The sequence below is a fragment of the Temnothorax nylanderi genome, unplaced genomic scaffold (genome assembly GCF_030848795.1).
Source record: "Temnothorax nylanderi isolate EJ_2023f unplaced genomic scaffold, tnyl_v1.0 TNYL_tig0006_pilon, whole genome shotgun sequence".
Lineage (NCBI taxonomy): Eukaryota > Metazoa > Arthropoda > Insecta > Hymenoptera > Formicidae > Temnothorax > Temnothorax nylanderi.
The window spans coordinates 829,766-846,803 of record NW_027249068.1 but is presented as its reverse complement, the minus strand read 5'-3'; the positions used below and the strand labels follow the sequence as shown (position 1 = coordinate 846,803).

Here is a 17,038-nt window from a genome sequence, read left to right as displayed (position 1 = left end):
ATTTCGGTACACATTGCAGACCGGAGTCAAGCAAATAAACTGTCGCCTCGTTACCAAAATTGCTATCTATTATCGGTTTCCATTTTGCTCGTGCAAAAAAGTACATTCGCGCCGTTTCTTATCTCAGCGAAAGTAGACATATTCCGCATTGGAATACGCAATTAAACGTGACATTATTTCTTTGATAATGTTGTCCTAAGAGTAACATTAGGGGTACCATTTTTAAAAGTGACTTTCATCAGGAGGAGAAACTGCTCTCCCTAAACTTTAGAGTCTCTTTCTTTCGACACGTAAAACCAGCGTTATATTCGATTACGCAGGTGTCGATTATTTACTCGCGCCCTGATATCTATAGCTTCTTCCTATCGCACGGTCGAGATCTCCTACCTGTGTAAAGTCTAGATCCGGGCATTTGTAGGCGCATTTCTCCTGGAGGGTGGTCGGCGGAAGAACGACGCGGTCCTCCAGATCCTCCGGCAGGACGGCGACGGCCGTTCCTGCCAGCACCAACACCTTCAGCAGAAAACATAATCCCGTTCCTAACATAATATAACCCCCTCCCCCCCGTAGCACGAATCAGCTTCCGCGCGATTTCCCGGGTCGGCCGGTTCAGCTGCCGATGGTCATCGCTCCTCACTCGATCCTCTCGACGATCCGCGAATGAGACGCGCTAGTCGAGACGATGCCTCCGCATGTTCCCCCGGCGGATCCTTCGACGACACGTCGCGACGCCCGTCGTCGTTACGTCACGTGCCGCGGAGGTCACGTGCCGAGCGATCGCATCAGCAAGTGCGTCGGAGTTGCGGACCACAGATTGGCTACTTCCGCTAAATATCCGGTGAAAAATGGCGGGGGAGACCCCAGGCGTCCCGGGAGAGCGCACGTTGCGCAGTTATCTCTCGCGAGGTGGGTCCCAATACCGCTGTCGAATTATTTCAATAACAATGGAATCCAGCGCGAGATCATTCGCATCGTCCGAGCACACGCGCGCGGACGCGCCGCTATCAATTTTTCTCGTTATCGCGGGGAGACCGTTTTCCACGCGCTCGCCTCATGGAGCTCTTTATCTCCCCAATGTTGTATTCTCAGATTTTCCTCGCGATGTCTCCCACGATCGAATTACGGAACTGCGAAAAAGCAAATAATCGCGCTGTTTTTCTCTCTCTCACGACGGGAACCGATGACGCGCGTGCATCCGGTTGCACCCAAGGCAATGCAATACACGCTAATATAATCAGTCCCCTTCCGCGGTTTCTTTCAATCGGCGAAGCGATCGAGCGATAAGAAACGGGCAACGATCGTGTCGCAAACTGCGTCGATCGAGGAACTTCGTCTTCGACGGCACCAGGCACAAAGTCCACCTTTGACTTTAGCACTGCGAAACGTTCTCCAAAGTCGATCCTTCACGGCAATCCTCCGCGGTGGTCGCAGGATCCTCCGTCACTTTTTCGCCGCGCAGATTCGAGCGCGAACTTCCTCACGTGATCTTCGACAAACTTTTAGCTTCGCGGAAACTCGCAATTTATCGCGTTCGTTTTTTTACCACACGCGCGCTCCGGAATTCGCTGTTTTCTCTCCTCGTCGTTCCCGACACGGTCCGTGACGTTCGCGTCACGCGGTTCGAGCCGAGCGGCGCGCAACGCGATCGCGCTGTTCGTGGCTGGCGAGCATAAGAGCAACTGACTCCGAATGGCCACTCCGGAGTCAACCATCCCCCACCATGCCACGAGCACCCTTATCTTGCCGTGCAAGGCGTGCACTCCGGTTGCGGCCAATTCGCCTCGGCGAAGGTACTCCGCGCGCTTCTGTGTGGGTATACCGGGAGCGCAAGGGAGGAACGATCCGGAGAGATCCGAGAGATCCGTCCATTCCATTCGTGCGGTACCGACTAGTAGCTGGCTGGTCAATTGGCAGATTGACCTGTTCTTACTATCCTCGTGTAAACTTTCATTCATCCATTCGCACGTGCCGCTAGCTAGCAACCGATAATTATCTTGTCTGGGGGTTAACGGACATTCATAAATCATATAACCCATCGCGAAAGGCAAAGAATGCTTTGAGGAGGCTCTCGCGGTTCGCCGTTGCATTCGATGCGTTTATACTTTAAATAAAATGCAAAAGCAATTTTAAATCAGCTTGAAAGAGATTCCCTCCATACCACCCCTTCCTCACGCAGACTGAAAATTAAATCTGAAAATATTTTACTTATTTCGTATATTTCACAAAGCAAATCCTTGAATATGAAAGAATAATCCAATAATAGAAATAATATTGTCTTAAAATTTTTTTCTGCCGATTCGCGGACCGCGGTAAATGAATACGTTTCTTTTGTAGCTAGATATGATTAGTGCAATGCAAAGTAGATTTTTTTAGAAGATTTTTTCAAATATTCGTTACAGGGCACTAATGTTTTGAGATAATATTTAATGCCGCATATATTCCAATACTAGATGGAAAGTAAAGCGACTTTCGTTCCTTAGTTGGTTCACGTCGCGAGTGATACAAAGTAAATTTGAACGTCAAACGAAATTCTTCCGTGCGGACCCTTCGGAGAAAAGTGCATCGCTCCAAAATCTGTGTATCTTTGACGCCTAGGACTTGTTAATGATATCCCTTCGACCCTGAGAGGAATTTAAAGTTAAAACAAAGCCGGCCTCTTCGAAAAGAAGGAATCGATTCTGCTTGTGATTTTCATACAGCGCATCTCTAAGAAATAATAAAGAAAAAGCTAAATGTAATAAAAATATTCACTTTTGTACTATATTAACCCGCAATATAATATTTTCTTTCTCATTTATCATTTTTAACGCATCTTAGGGGAAAAAAATTACAACGTAATTGTCGGCAAATTTAGGTTCAGTCTTGCGCTTCTGCGAACCCTTTAGCTCCTCATCGACTGCTATTCTCGTGAACATGTTTGTTAGCCGTGAGCTCATCAAAATGGTGATTCATTTCGACAGATTAAATCTGCGGGACAACGAGAGCCGGTCGCAGTATTTGTGGTGCCATTGTTAGCTGCGCGACGCTTCTTTCTTCGCGATGACCCGGAGGAGGTTGCCTCGAGAACGTATATCTAACCGATCGACTCAATCCTGGACTCGTACACCGTGTACGCATCGAATTCAAAGACTCTTTTTCATGAAAACGCCATAGAAGCAGAAGAAAATATGTGTATACGTTTAAAATACATCGTGTTCTCTTCGCGCACAGAGTCATATACGCGGCTATATTTTTAAAATCAACGTTTTTTAAATAAATATCACGGTATTTTTAGTAACACCGAACGTTTCAGTAATGTGGTAAACAGGGAATATTATAGAAATATTGTAGGAATATTATATACAAAGGCACAGAAGTACGATAAGGCAGAGAAATGTTCGAATCTAGAGACCGCGGTTATAACAAGGAAAGCTATGCGATACGAATGCGAGCCGGTCATGGTGAAAAAGTCCAGTTTAGATCTGCGTTAAAGTCTTAACGTGTTAATGTCTCGGCCGCCGCTTGACTTCGAGGCAGACGGAACATGTGCGAATTCTTGGTCTAGGTACGTCATATATCTGCCGCGTACAGAAATATGTATTATTTGTCTACACTGTAATTCTAACGGAGCTAAAAGAAGATCTTCCTTAGAAACGAATAGAAGATAGATTTCTATGTGATAATAATTATTAATTTCGAAGCGACATTTGTAATGCATGGGTCACTTGTTGACTTATCATCGATGTCTTGACTCTAATTATCGATTTTTTTTTGTTGCTTACATATACGGAAAGAACGGTTTTGCTAAAGTATCTAAAAGTTTAGCTAACAGATCTGAAAATAATTTCCTTGGACCATCGAAATAATTTTGCAGGACGCTCAAGCTAGTTGCTAGAATGTCAAAACGCTTTGCAGCATTATCATCATATGCTTGAACGTCCTAACGTAATTATTTTGATGGTCCAATAAATTATTTTCCGACCTGCGTCTAGCTACATTTTTAGATAATTCGGCGTAGAACCATTCTTTCCGTATCAAATACACAGCGACAGTGTTAACTGAATCAAAGGTAGGAAAGTTTTTCTCGGAGGAAAGCGACGAAGGCCTCTCGAAGATAACGGCATTAGCTTTTCCGTCCAGCACGCGCGGTAGGATCGACGCAACTAGAACGGATTAAGGATATAGCGTTTGTTGCTGGCGCATAGATCACTCAATGATGAGCCGTAACGAGTGCGTGTCGAGCGGCAGGGCGATCGTACGCGCATGGCATGGGGTACGAGCGCACGTCCGTGGACGACCAGGAGCGCGCGGCGATCCAAGTACATACGCTCGCGCTCGCGCGATCGGGCCGAGCGAGTCGGAGCCGTTGGAGGTCGGAGGTGTATATTGGCCATTTCCGCAGGAAGCCCTAGGTAACCTGTAACCGCCATTGAGTTTCCAACTGAACGTGCCACGGATCTGTGCTATCGTCTCATAACGCGATGCGTGCATTGCGCTCTGGATCTCGCTCGCGCCCCCGAAACATTAATTCTCGCCGATCTCTCCCTCCGCGCCCGATCCCGACCTTTCCACCGTGGCTCGCAGGAACAAGCGGCGTTAATTTTTCCCGGTCGATGTGACGGAGAATTCTCCGTTTTACATAATCCTCTTTATGATGTCTTCCGTTAAAAGAAGTGAAATTAGAGATATTCACTCGTTAATAGATAGAAGGACTAATGCGATAACATCAAATATTGTTAACTCATCGAAATAGTATCGACGTTCGACAAATACGTGTAACGTATCGTAATTTATGCGGTAAAATCAGAGCAATTTCCCGAATTCAGTTCGATACAGAGCGTAACAAAATTATGCTAATTGTTAGAGCGGAAGAGGGCGGAGAAGGGGATCGACTGTAACAACTGGCGGTTTAATTCGCGGCGGCGACTGCTTTGTTTTGCATGCAAAGCAATTGCTGGACGAAAAGAGCGGCTTTTAGGCGTGAGTCGTCTAGACAGCGCTAGATCCACCCCGCTTCGCTCAATACACCATAATTCGGGTCTATTAGGCCCAATAAAGTGTATAGAGAGGAGGAATGCGCCCTGAGCCAATGATAAATGCGATGTCCGTTGGGCCGTTCGTGCGCGAATGCACACGACATATGTGGGGTGCGGGTGGACACCTAATTTAGATCGAACGCAGCTATCGGGATTGTCATATCTCTATGAGCATATCGCACTTTCGCATTGGGGAGGCCCTTGAAAAAAAATCGCAATTGATCTTTAACCCTCCGTCTGTATACATTTTTTTGTATCCTCGGAGTGTATACATGGGTCACGTTCGACATTATATTTTTCCCTACCTTAAAGTATTTTTAAAAATCTGAAAAAAAATCATGAAACATCTGTCTGCATTGTAGTTGACGATTTTATAGTCATTTTGATAAACATCGGTTATTTAATATTTTCTGGCAGGCTTGCAAGTTTTACAGTTACGAGCAGATATTTTGGCTTGGACGCCCTTAGACCCAAGTATACAGACAGAGGGATAATTTTGTCAAAATTTGTGATAAGATTGTCTTAATTTAATGACGCGCTATTTTCATTATAATTCGTTGGACGTATAAATGTGTGTATAAAAATTATTCAAAAGTAAATATAGGCGTTAATTAGCAATTTTTTCCATTTATCATGAGCGGTATGCTAAGTGATTACATAAATTATCGACAGAGTCCGCCACGAATCGACGCAATTAAATTTCGTGTGGTCAGAGAGACTGCCTGAGAGACGGTGAGAGAGGCCATCCCGGCCTTTTTCGTGGGACCGTCGAAACCTACTCCTGTACACTATCGCCATTTCCGTACACATCCATTTTCGAAATTGGTACTACGTATAAGCCACGTTTATTTTCCGACAGTGCCGATAAAACATCATTCTGATACGCCGCAAATATTTATTAATGATAATAAAATAATAGCAAATATTGTTTACACGTGATAATAAAAACATCTATTCTTACTTGTAATTTTACTTGTAAGCTATAAATTTGCATTAATTACGATTTTATGTAAAAAAACCGATTGCGTCAAATATGTATAATGAATATTCCAGAGTTACATATTTATAATAATGTATCCCAGCTCATCCATTAAAATTAAGGTAATAGATTTATAAAAAACATTATATCTATCTATAATATTCTTATATTCTTAATTTCAATTTTTATTTTCTTAAATATAGTTTTAATATAACCAGAAATAAACATAAAATTTAGATGTGAAGCAGTTTACAGTAGTAAATAAAAATAAATAATACAATATTTCATTGCTGCTGCTTATTCGTAATTTAAGGTATTTGTTAGATAATTTAATATAATTCTTTTGCATACTAATAATTATCGAAAAAGAATTGTTATACAATATATTTACAAATCCATTACCTCAAAGATTAAGATAAAAAATAATTACAAACTCAACGGTATGATGCGCAGCAGCGGAGTTGTAGTATGTAAGACGCGAATCTGTAAAATACAAATATATCTAAATTGTATTTTGCAACGTAATTAATAATACATAATTTTCGATAATACGCTCTGTTAAATATTAGCTTTGATAAAATTTTTTATATGTTATATTACATATCAAATTTTAATAATAAAAATTTAATCCTTATCCAATCCAAACAGTTATAAATCTTAAACATGTTGAAATATTTCACGTATGTCATCAATATTAAACAAATATTTTACAAATATTCTACTCGATATTTTGACTATTTTTCAAAATTAATCTAAAATATGTAACATATACATTATGCAATAATAATATAGAACAGTACTATGCAACAATTAATCCTAGGAATAATAAATATATATAATAAATTAGGAGATGCTCACCTCATGGTTGCTCCGCTGTCGCCCGATGCCTCCCTGGCCTCCTCCTCCTCTCGTTTTCTCGTTGTTGCACTCACGAAACACCTGCCTCACGAAAATACGCTATAAGAGTCATTAGAATGCAGCAATCGCGCGGCACTTTGCACGGCACTTCCGTTAATCGCGACATTAATTGCACGCGGCGCGTACTTTGTTATATATTCCTGTACACGATTATGCATGTATTTTATCGTATATAGCGACGGAAAGAATAACACGAGAAAAGTACCATTATGCGTACGAAAGATATTATGCGTACCTGCGATTTGCCCATAACCCGTAACTGCCCGAGCGATAGATTTCGATCGTAAACTCTCTTCAGATATACGTTTTCCACTATTCATCTCTGTACGAACGTCGAATTTACGTTGTCCTACCTTGATTTGATCAATATCGAATTACGTGGCTCGTTATACAATGTTAATTTATAAATTAAACGCGCTGCGACGCTGCTCGACTCGGAGTCCGTTCACGAAGTCGCGTTAATAAAAAGGATTATTGTCAAAGTGGCTGCCAACTTTACGCGCGATACGATATATTCGAATCGCACTGAACGGTTAAATAAGATACGATAAATCGTCTGAAAATATGCAAACGGATCTCAATATTGCACGCGTGATATTTCTCAAACGCGTATTTCCCACGAGATATACCTATACATATTATTGAATAAACGATCGTATGGATATATTGTAATTTTCCGAGTTACTCGAGCGCCGTTTCGGCGGGCCGTGTATTAGGGCTCAGACACAATGAGAAAAATAAGGAATAGGATAAAGGAATAAGGAATAAGGGAATGTCGCATCTCACTTCAGTACACGTACATTAAAGTGAGATGCAACATGCCTTATTCCTTTATTTTATTCCTTATTTTTCTCATTGTGTCTGAGCCCTTACTCCGCGCATTTGAATCGCACAAGTCACGTCTACATCGAAACCTGAAAGTACGACGCGGATATAAATCTCGAATCCAAGCGCCGCTAATGAAATAATTATCGCCCGTGAGCATCGCGACGAAATAGCCATTTGTACTTCCCATTATCTACGACTTTGAATCTCTCTTTCGAGTAAATTATTAAAATTAATATTGCGCCGGTTATCTTAACCTAAACGAACGACCGCCGCCTCCGATAATTTACGAGTCGTTAATTACGGTAATTGATCGATCGTGCGGGCCTGCAATCACTGATCGTTTGTAGATCGAATGATCGTGTCTCTTGCTAGTTGCCGTGATCGAGTTCCGAAAAGTAATATAACTAATAACGCGACGACGACGCACGGACCCCTACGCACCGCTGTCCGTCCCGCTCGAGCCTCGCCGCGCGAATGATAACGCGACCGCGCGCCCCGCGATTCGCGCCGCCCGCGCCCGCGCTCGCTGGGTAACCGGTAAACACGTATGTATGTACGTCACACCGCGCCGAGCCGTTATACAAAACGTTTAACGTTTGAAATAAATATTCACTCTTGCTTGAATTTGAAAACTGATTTCGGGTGGATTTATTATCGCACATTTCGTTTTGTAGACTCATTAGCGTCACTAATATATGTATAATAATGTATATGGGTTATTAAAAAATATATATAATTATATAATTCCGTTTTTAACAAAGAAGAAAGGGAATTGGTAGATATTATCTGCGATATTCGGAAATATATAATCGTCGCTTTCGCGTATAGAAATATAATCGTTGCCCGCGCGACGCGCCTTCGGCCGAACAAGTACTGCGAAATACGTATTTTTATAAATCATTAATACCCGAGCGCCGAATCCATACTATGCGATAGATACTACAGCAAATAATGCATGCAAGATTAATAAAGGCTTAATGCATCTAACAATTTTCTTAATATTCATTTCTCTATAAGACTGCTCTACAACGAGTCGTATGTCGGAGTCGATTGTCAGAACGCAGCCAATGAGAAAATTTCCTTTTCGAAAACAAATTCTCCTGATTGGACCATCGATCATACAATATGGTCGGCTTTTGGAAAGTGGATCTGACTGGCTCTCTGCATAGCGTCTCCAATCTCGTTCACTTTATTAAATTCCGCGTAGTATACGATGCGGTTTGTAGATCAAAAACGCATTGTATTCATAATTATCTTATTACACCCCAAAATCATCTTTCTTACATTTCATAATTACCTACCGCGTGAGAAAGCGGGTTGGAAAATGGCATTGAGTTTTCAAAGGAATGTCGTTTCATGAAAACCGAGCTCGAAGCCGAGCAAGAGCATCTGTGAATCGTGAAGTGAATTAACGTTAGTGGTGCGACGCGACAGATACAGGAGCGTGCTTCGGAGGTATACAGCGTGTACAAAAGATCCAAGATGGAAGACGGTGACAATAAAGTGGAAAACGAAATTGGTAAAGATAGGAAGTCCTACGCCGGCATACCGGAGGCCGACTTCGTGGTAAATACGACTTACTGATATTTAATTTAAACTTGTGTGTACGCGCGCGTATCGTCATACGTATTCGCGAAATCCGAGTTATCGCTTAAATTCCGAAACTGTCTTGACTTGCTCCGATCGTTCTGCAACAAATCTTCGTCAATCGTTTTCTCTCCGCGCGAACGAAAGATATGTATTGCAATATTATACGGACCTTGAGAAGCAAATCTCTTTGTTATTGTCGACAATTAAAATTTCACGTGATATGCATTGACTGACGAAAAAATTTCAATCGATTGATCGAACCTTATATGGTCACCAAAAAATCATGCTGTACCGTTTCCTTATTATTATAAACTTGCTATTCTATTTCTTATTTTGTTTTTTAGTTAATTCAAGCCTCATATGATTGAATAAGCATGTTGCACAAAACTGTTCTTGTGATTGTCTTTATTCATAATTATAATTAAATATCATCTTTTTCTGAAATAAAATGTATCCTGTAATTTAAAAACATCCACTAAATTGAGGTTATGATCTGACATGCGTCGCAATGATTTCAGGACGATGTCGAGGCTTTCATGGCGAAGCCAGAAAACGAATCCGTGGACAAGGTACTCAGAAAACTCGACGAGAGCCATGGGAAGTACAAGTTTATGGAGTTTAACCTAGTCAACAAACGAAGACGCTTAAAAACACAGATACCAGATCTACAAAGATCTCTAGAAATGATCGAGAAACTGCAGGCCGAGAACAGTAGCTTAGAAACGCAATTTTTATTATCGGAACAGGTTTACGCAAAAGCCATAATACCGCCTACTGACAAAGTGTGTTTATGGCTGGGTGCTAATGTCATGCTAGAATATACCTTAGATGACGCACAGGAAGTGCTGACCAAAAATATTGAGGCGGCCAAGAAGAATTTAGGATACGTAGAGCACGATCTGGACTTCGTCCGAGATCAGTATACCACCATGGAAGTGAATATGGCACGTATCTATAATTGGGAAGTAAAGCGCAGACAAGCGGCAAAACCCACATGAAATCATTCATCTTACTCGTACTCGGATTTGCCTAAAACAAGAAGGTAATTTTCTGAAAATTGAAAAATATATATACACACAATATAAAAACATTTTCTCTATTCAACTCAATCTCTTTTTACACACGTGCATATTCAAATTCCTATTACTTTTCTCTTCATCATGTTTAATATCATTGTATATTTCAGAATATCTACTATATGAAGAATAAAATTCATCAATACACAGCACTATTGAAATTCCTAGAATAAAAGACTCAGAAACTTATTTAATTATAAACTCTTGTGACACATCAATATTTATATATGGAGGGGTTAAAGCCATAGTGGTGTAAGTCACTTTTTTTAACCTATCGAGTTAAGTTCATAGATGCAGTCTACACATGCAGATATGTTGAAAAAAGAAGAAAAAAAAAGTGGTCAAAAAAATTGACTTGCACCACTATGGCTTTAACCCCTCCATATATTACAAATATGTCTAGATGTCTAAATTTTTGTAATATTAATTACTAAAAATATTTTTCATCTACCATCCTTCACAGATTGATCTTATATCTATATTGTACAAATCCTAATTAAAAAAAATCTCATTCCGATTACAAAGGCAATAAATGATATTACATTTAAGAATACATGTATTATAATAAACGTAAAAGAAATATTTTATTTGTGTCCTGAGATCTATTCTGTACAAACGACACGTGACATTAAGTACGCATGTCAAATACTTTACATCACAAATTTGTTCTTAGAAAAGAAATCCATATGAAAACTAACAGCTAAATTGCCATTTTTCTTAAATAAAGATACATGAATGAATGAACATGTAATGGAATGTATTACACGGAAGTTTAGTAATTTATCTTATAGTCTAACATTATTAAACGTCATTTATTATAATAATAAGGCACATAGTCAGACTGACTTTTTAGAAAAGTCAGTGTCCAAAAAAAACAAGAAGACTAGCATGAACTCTGGTCGAAGATATGTTTTCCGCCACGGTTACTCGGCCGTCACTTCATCCTGTTCATACTCTACTAATTTTGATTTTAATTCAGCAATTTTGGCTTTGGACTCTTCCAATTCTTTCTTTAAGTTGTCGATATCCGAAGTATTATCCGCGGTACCGCCGAGATTCTTACGTATATAGCTGTAGTATATAGTTAAGGAAATAACACTAACGTTTTTGATAACAGTTCGAAGATGCTCTGAATAAGAGCAATAGGACATAACTAATTAACTTCATAATAGTATACTATCAGAAAGTAAACATTTCTCATATAGGAGGAGAGCATAGAAGCTATATATCGAGCTGATGGCTCGACTAAAATCAACTTAAATATTTCTCTCTCTTGAAGCTTAGACTGAAAGATGTGACATTAAACAATGTTGAATCTTAGTTCACAATCAGAAAAGGATACTCTAAAGCATCAGTTGGCTTTTCAACCTCTTCGTAGAGTGAGACGAGTATCTTTGTGAGGGCATCCATGACGCCAGACCTCTCCAGATACTTGCGAAACTCCTCTCGTTTGGCAGTGACCGACTGTAAAGCAAAAAAAGGACTTCATTATTCATCTCACAAAAAAGAAAATACAAGATAACAATCGGTTGATGCATTCCAACAAACCAGTGCAAAACGCATATCAAATGTAAGTATATCATAAGCTTCGCAAGAAATATCCGAATTTCATGCATAAATCATATGGACGAATAAAGACATTTTGAAAGGAATTTTTCATAATTTTTCTGGTCTGCACAGAGATCAAATGGCTGCATCAGGCTGCATTCCTTTTGACGTCATCAGCGCTGTAAGCATCATTCTTATCTTCGTTGCATATCGAATATCAAGTAGAGATGGAGCAATGCTTTCAACGCTGAAAGCGTTAAAAAGAATGCAGCCAATGAACATAAAACCGGCATAAAACATTGCACAGGTCGGCTGTAGTTTGTCTTGGAATGTCTAATCGGTTTCTACCGCCCGGCACACCTTTTAATGAAATTCTCTCCAAGCCATTTCTTTTCACCAAGACAATCGCAATTTCCAAAGAGAAGAAAAGCATCCCGAATTTAATGCACGCGCTAATGTACATTAAATTATCGGTAAATAGATATACGTGCATATACTATACGTACAACGCAATTATAGCCCATACCGGGGGGGGGGGGGGAGGGGGGAACGATCGACGTTCCGAAAATAAAACGGCGGCACGTAAACGACGCGTGTACCGTTTCAAATCCGGCACGAGGCCGACGATCGTCTTCAAGCGGCGAAGACAGATTAAACGATTAATTGGATAATTACCATCGTGACGGATTTCCGAACGGCTTTCTCTCACTCGAGCCTCTTTCGAGAGAAATGGTCCGCGAGGAGCCGGAGGAGCAGCTTACCAACAGCGAACGGATGCGTGGTCACAGCTCACAGCCAAATTAACGCCAAACCAAACGCTTGTCTCTTATCACGCCATAGACGTATGTACAATGAGATATGAGTAGACAGAACATGGCGCCGTCGGGCGGCAGTGGGCGGCAGTCGCGCATAATAATTTTCCCCTAGGAATGGAAGCGTGAAAAACTTCACGTGATTGACCACGAAATGAATCCGGGGATAATGGGATAATTCGAGAGATGGGCATTATCGATTGTCGATATAAATATCTCATCGACAATTTACAGGATTTTAAATTTATTATACAGATGCTTGATAAATATAAACAATATTTATGATGCAATAATAATATCTTTATATTGCTGAAAAGTTGTATTTTTGTCCATCACCCACATGGACAGTCAAACATATTTGAAAAGTAACTTATTCTTTTTAAAAAAGAATGATAAAAAAGTTTATTTTATTTCATAAAAAGCTGCAAATGTGAATCTGTCTATAAATGAATGTTATCTTGCGATCGTTGATTCAATTCAAGAATAATGATGTCCCAAGAGATGCTTTTACATTAAGAACTGAAATCAATTTTTTGACATTTATTCATAATTTTAATGCATTTGAATGGGCTAAGATAATCCTCTATACGTGACAATAAAATCGTTCCGATCGACAGAAGATTCATTTTTCCACGGAAGAATTATTCAATCTCCGAAAGAATACGAAGCTCGATTGCAATTCAAAGATTGCAGTTCGCGATTTCGCGCGCCGCCGCGGCTCAGCTGACCTGCCGCGCACCTACCCCCGCGCGTAATCAAGATGGCGGACCGTCATCAGCAAGTATTCGGTTTACAATCGTCGCGCTCCGAGGGTTGATCGCGGAAACGCGGTATTGCCGGTATTACGTTCGAGATTTACGGTCGCCCCGCACGACAGCCTCGTCGATCTCGCTCGAGGGAAAAGAAAAACCGTGCGCGATCGCGCGATGTGGCGCGAGTTTTGGTCGCGCGCGCTCCTGACGTGCGCGATCGGCGCTTGTTCGGTTCTCGGCGATTTCGGGCTGAGGTACGGCAGGAGCGAGTCGGCGCGCGCTGCGCTCGACAATGCGACGCACGCGACGGTGGGCGGTCTCACCTGGACGTTGATCGTCGTCCTCTCGCGGAAGTCAGTCGCGCGCAATCTGAACAGCGTATTCTCCTGCTTCTTGCTGGCGTCCTTCATTGATCTGGATCACTTTATCGCGGCGCGCAGCTGGCACATCCATGTGAGTGACTGGGAGTAACATATATATATATATATATGCGAACCATTCGAGAATTAACCTTGGAATTCGGATGAGCGATAACGATAAGCGGAGAATATATTAACGACACAGTTTCTAATATACTCGCGGAATATTTATTAATAACACGAGGAAATGTGCGGTGTATTAATCTTTATTTTGTAAATTATTAATGTAATAAAATTATTAAAATAAGATTCAAATTGAATCATTGAAAAATATTGTATACAAGTAATAATTGTAAATATTAAATAACAATAAAAATTATAAATTCATAACTTTTATCTCAAAAATTGTTTTGAAATAAAAGTTGTTAATGTAGATGTGAGCAATTAAAAGGATTATTTTATTTGATATTCCGATTCTTGTTATTTAATTCATTTTTTGCATATATATTTACTTCTGTGCATATAAATCCTTATTTTTTTTCTATTCTTATCCTTGATCTTGTATTTTTTATTCTTTCAGGATGCCACGCATTTGCAAAAGCGACCTTTCCTACACTGCACCACCGTTCCTATTGTACTGTGGATACTTTTCATCTCATTTTCCAATGCCTTCCACTCTCCTCTATTGGAACACACTTCCTGGGTGATCCTGGCCGCCTTCCTGAGTCACCACATACGAGACGGTACCAGAAGAGGTCTGTGGTTCTGTCCTTTCGGATCTACCCATCCTATTCCATACTACTTATACGTGAGTCTTTGTATGTCCCTTCCTTACATACTACATTGGCTTATGAGGCTGCACACATTTGCGCCGAAGAGTAACGACGATATTATTCTCATCGATATATATTAGGACTCGCTTTATAATGCGCATATTGCGTACCGAGTGTCCAAATAATCGGACACTTTCAGAGGTGTATATATGGAAATTATATTAAGTATTTAATTATCAACAAAGAAGAGTAGTCATCAAATATCAATATTTTTATAGTTTGTAAGCTATGGAAGGAGAAAAAAACTAAAGCTAAAATTGAGCTGGAAGAAATAGATATGAAGACATTTTTTATTAAATTAAATACTTATAATGTTTGTTTTTTTAGTAGTATCTTAATTTTAAATTAAATTATTTAATTAAAAGACATCTAACGTTACGAGATGTCACATTTACAGTCATGAGTGATCTTAAGCCATTTTTATTTGTTTTATTCGAATACAGATATTTAAGAATTGTAATAGTATTACGTATTTTTTTATTATTTTTCTAAGAATATCTGCATACGTAAAACATTTAAAAAATGCACAAAAATAGCACCAACATACTATAATATATTTTCGAAACAATTATATTATTAGGATTTGTACAGAGGATCGTTTTATATATCTTTATCTAATAACTATACATAATATAATGTTACTTAAGTTTATAATCTGCACTCACTTAACTTTATCGCAAGAATCAAATGCGGCTGTGATGTTTGACAATGATGTAATATGTATGACAACGACGATATGTTACATCGTCGCTTGCTCGAGCGAAAGGGAAAGTCGGAATAAAATTTTTCCAAGTTGCGGATGGCAACTCGGTTTAACACATCCGCGTGCGCGCATGACGTATACATATTTACAACTGCAACGTCGCCGTTGCAGCTGTGCGTGGTTTATGGACGAATCCCACGTGCGTTTGTTTTCTATGTCTGCACGTTCAATACGCCGTATGCACTTTTCATGCGGGACACCGCCAGTACTCGCATACCTCGAAATATTCTCACTGTCCGCAGGAATATAATTTTGTAATTAATAATAAATAGCAAGACTATTTAACGCCCACGCGTTAATAACAGTCGCAAACCAAGTGTGTTATTCATACTCTCATCTCTATTTTTAAATGACTCGTTCTTATGCACCTGAAAGCGAGTCACTCCTATTTTTTCCCGAAACTTACATCCAGCATCCTCTGTTGCACTATTTATCTAGACAAAATTTTATCTCCTTTATTGTCTTACCCGATACTGGTTCTTTATTAATATATCTTCGGAAAAAAAGTTTAATATATTATATTGGTACGTGCGAGATCCGATCCGGTACTCGAATGACTAGAAATAAAATTGCATGATAAACCGTTAAGATGAAAAAAAAAATCCTCGTTTGAGAGCTTATGATGATGAACATCATCAAACGATACTCGCGATAGCGAATTCCGAATGGTCTTCTTAGCTTGCAAAGGTAATTCACGGTACTTTATTGCCGTTGCGGCGTATTCGAGCGAGCGTTAGCGGAATTATCGACGTCTGTCGAACGAGCAGGAATTATCGGCGCATTACGCAACCGGGCATTCCTGCCCAGGTGCAGGACACTACGCGGGGACGCGTCTCCGTGGGTGAGAGCGCGGAGGAGGCCCGCGCGCGGATGCCCCCGCGGAGACACGCAAGTCGCCACACGTGTGTACACACGCCCGCGATCGCTGGAAGGGGTTTATCAGCATTCGGCGTTGCTTAGCTGGCAACTGCCGGCTTCACCTCACCTCGCTCTCGGCGGTCTCGCTTAGTGCCCGTTTAACTAGCCGGTCGTGCCGCACCTGTCGCACGAGACGATCGCACCGGACCGTCCGATCGCGACGAGAACCTGACGCGCGGAGGTCCGGGAACCACTTTTCCTCTCCCCCGGTTTTCCTCTCCCACTCCCCTCTCTTCCTTTGTGGAACCTCAATCGCGATTCCGCTTATCAGCACTGTCATTGATCGGCGATTGGCGTTAAATCCTTTCGCGGATCCCTTAATCCCAAATTCGACTTTTTTTCGCGACTGGTCGGAAGACCGCGAGTACTCCTATTGTGGGATCTACCAACATCATGAAATCCACAATGCCATCGCTTCTCAGTAGATACGCGAGTAAATCGCGATAACACGCTGATATCGGTATCTTGAGCAAACGCGCGACATCTTACATAGACAACGTCGCGAGCGAGGCATGACAAGACGGCGTTCGCGAATTCGGCTGGTTGATTCATACTCACGATGGTAAGTAACACGGTTAGTTTCTCCCACTTTCGAGTGTTTACATATCTCTCGAATGATCCCCCGAGGTCGATCGTATACGGTCCCT

At 40.8% G+C, this 17,038-nt stretch overlaps 3 protein-coding genes and 1 long non-coding RNA gene across 6 annotated transcripts in view; 1 reads left to right on the top strand and 3 right to left on the bottom strand.

Annotated features, from left to right (window-relative positions):
* Positions 1 to 1,672, bottom strand: part of Sev (receptor protein-tyrosine kinase sevenless) — a 35,331-nt gene extending 33,659 nt beyond the window's left edge. For all 3 annotated transcript variants that reach the window (XM_071715287.1, XM_071715296.1, XM_071715312.1), the window contains exon 1: positions 388 to 1,672. In XM_071715287.1, coding sequence (XP_071571388.1) covers positions 388 to 546 — 159 coding nt within the window. In that variant the 5' untranslated portion in view covers positions 547 to 1,672. The remainder of the gene's footprint in view (positions 1 to 387) is intronic.
* Positions 1,673 to 6,364: 4,692 nt separating this feature from the next.
* Positions 6,365 to 7,601, bottom strand: LOC139777744 (uncharacterized). Its single transcript, XR_011719425.1, has 3 exons — positions 7,148 to 7,601; positions 6,853 to 6,933; positions 6,365 to 6,477 (listed from the first exon to the last, which is right to left on the bottom strand). It is a non-coding gene; the product is annotated as an uncharacterized lncRNA (long non-coding RNA).
* Positions 7,602 to 9,146: 1,545 nt separating this feature from the next.
* Mgr (prefoldin subunit mgr) lies at positions 9,147 to 10,993 on the top strand. Its single transcript, XM_071715503.1, has 3 exons — positions 9,147 to 9,306; positions 9,849 to 10,372; positions 10,517 to 10,993. The coding sequence occupies exons 1-2, from the start codon at positions 9,223 to 9,225 to the stop codon at positions 10,326 to 10,328; spliced, it is 564 nt and encodes a 187-aa protein (XP_071571604.1). The 5' UTR covers positions 9,147 to 9,222; the 3' UTR covers positions 10,329 to 10,372; positions 10,517 to 10,993.
* LOC139777860 (c-Myc-binding protein homolog) lies at positions 10,966 to 13,970 on the bottom strand. Its single transcript, XM_071715516.1, has 3 exons — positions 13,842 to 13,970; positions 11,749 to 11,870; positions 10,966 to 11,477 (listed from the first exon to the last, which is right to left on the bottom strand). Exons 1-3 carry the CDS (start codon positions 13,926 to 13,928, stop codon positions 11,330 to 11,332), a joined length of 357 nt encoding a protein of 118 aa, XP_071571617.1. The 5' UTR covers positions 13,929 to 13,970; the 3' UTR covers positions 10,966 to 11,329.
* Between the last annotated feature and the right edge of the window lie 3,068 nt (positions 13,971 to 17,038).

Excerpts from the sequence above, each read along its gene's own strand:
- Mgr (XM_071715503.1), top strand. The coding sequence starts at position 9,223 with ATGGAAGACGGTGACAATAAAGTGGAAAACGAAATTGGTAAAGATAGG. Across the intron at positions 9,307-9,848 it reads TACCGGAGGCCGACTTCGTG|GACGATGTCGAGGCTTTCAT; the intron begins GTAAATACGACT and ends CAATGATTTCAG.
- LOC139777860 (XM_071715516.1), bottom strand. The coding sequence starts at position 13,928 with ATGAAGGACGCCAGCAAGAAGCAGGAGAATACGCTGTTCAGATTGCGC. Across the intron at positions 11,871-13,841 it reads GGACGACGATCAACGTCCAG|TCGGTCACTGCCAAACGAGA; the intron begins GTGAGACCGCCC and ends TTTGCTTTACAG. Across the intron at positions 11,478-11,748 it reads AAGCCAACTGATGCTTTAGA|CTATATACGTAAGAATCTCG; the intron begins GTATCCTTTTCT and ends TATATACTACAG.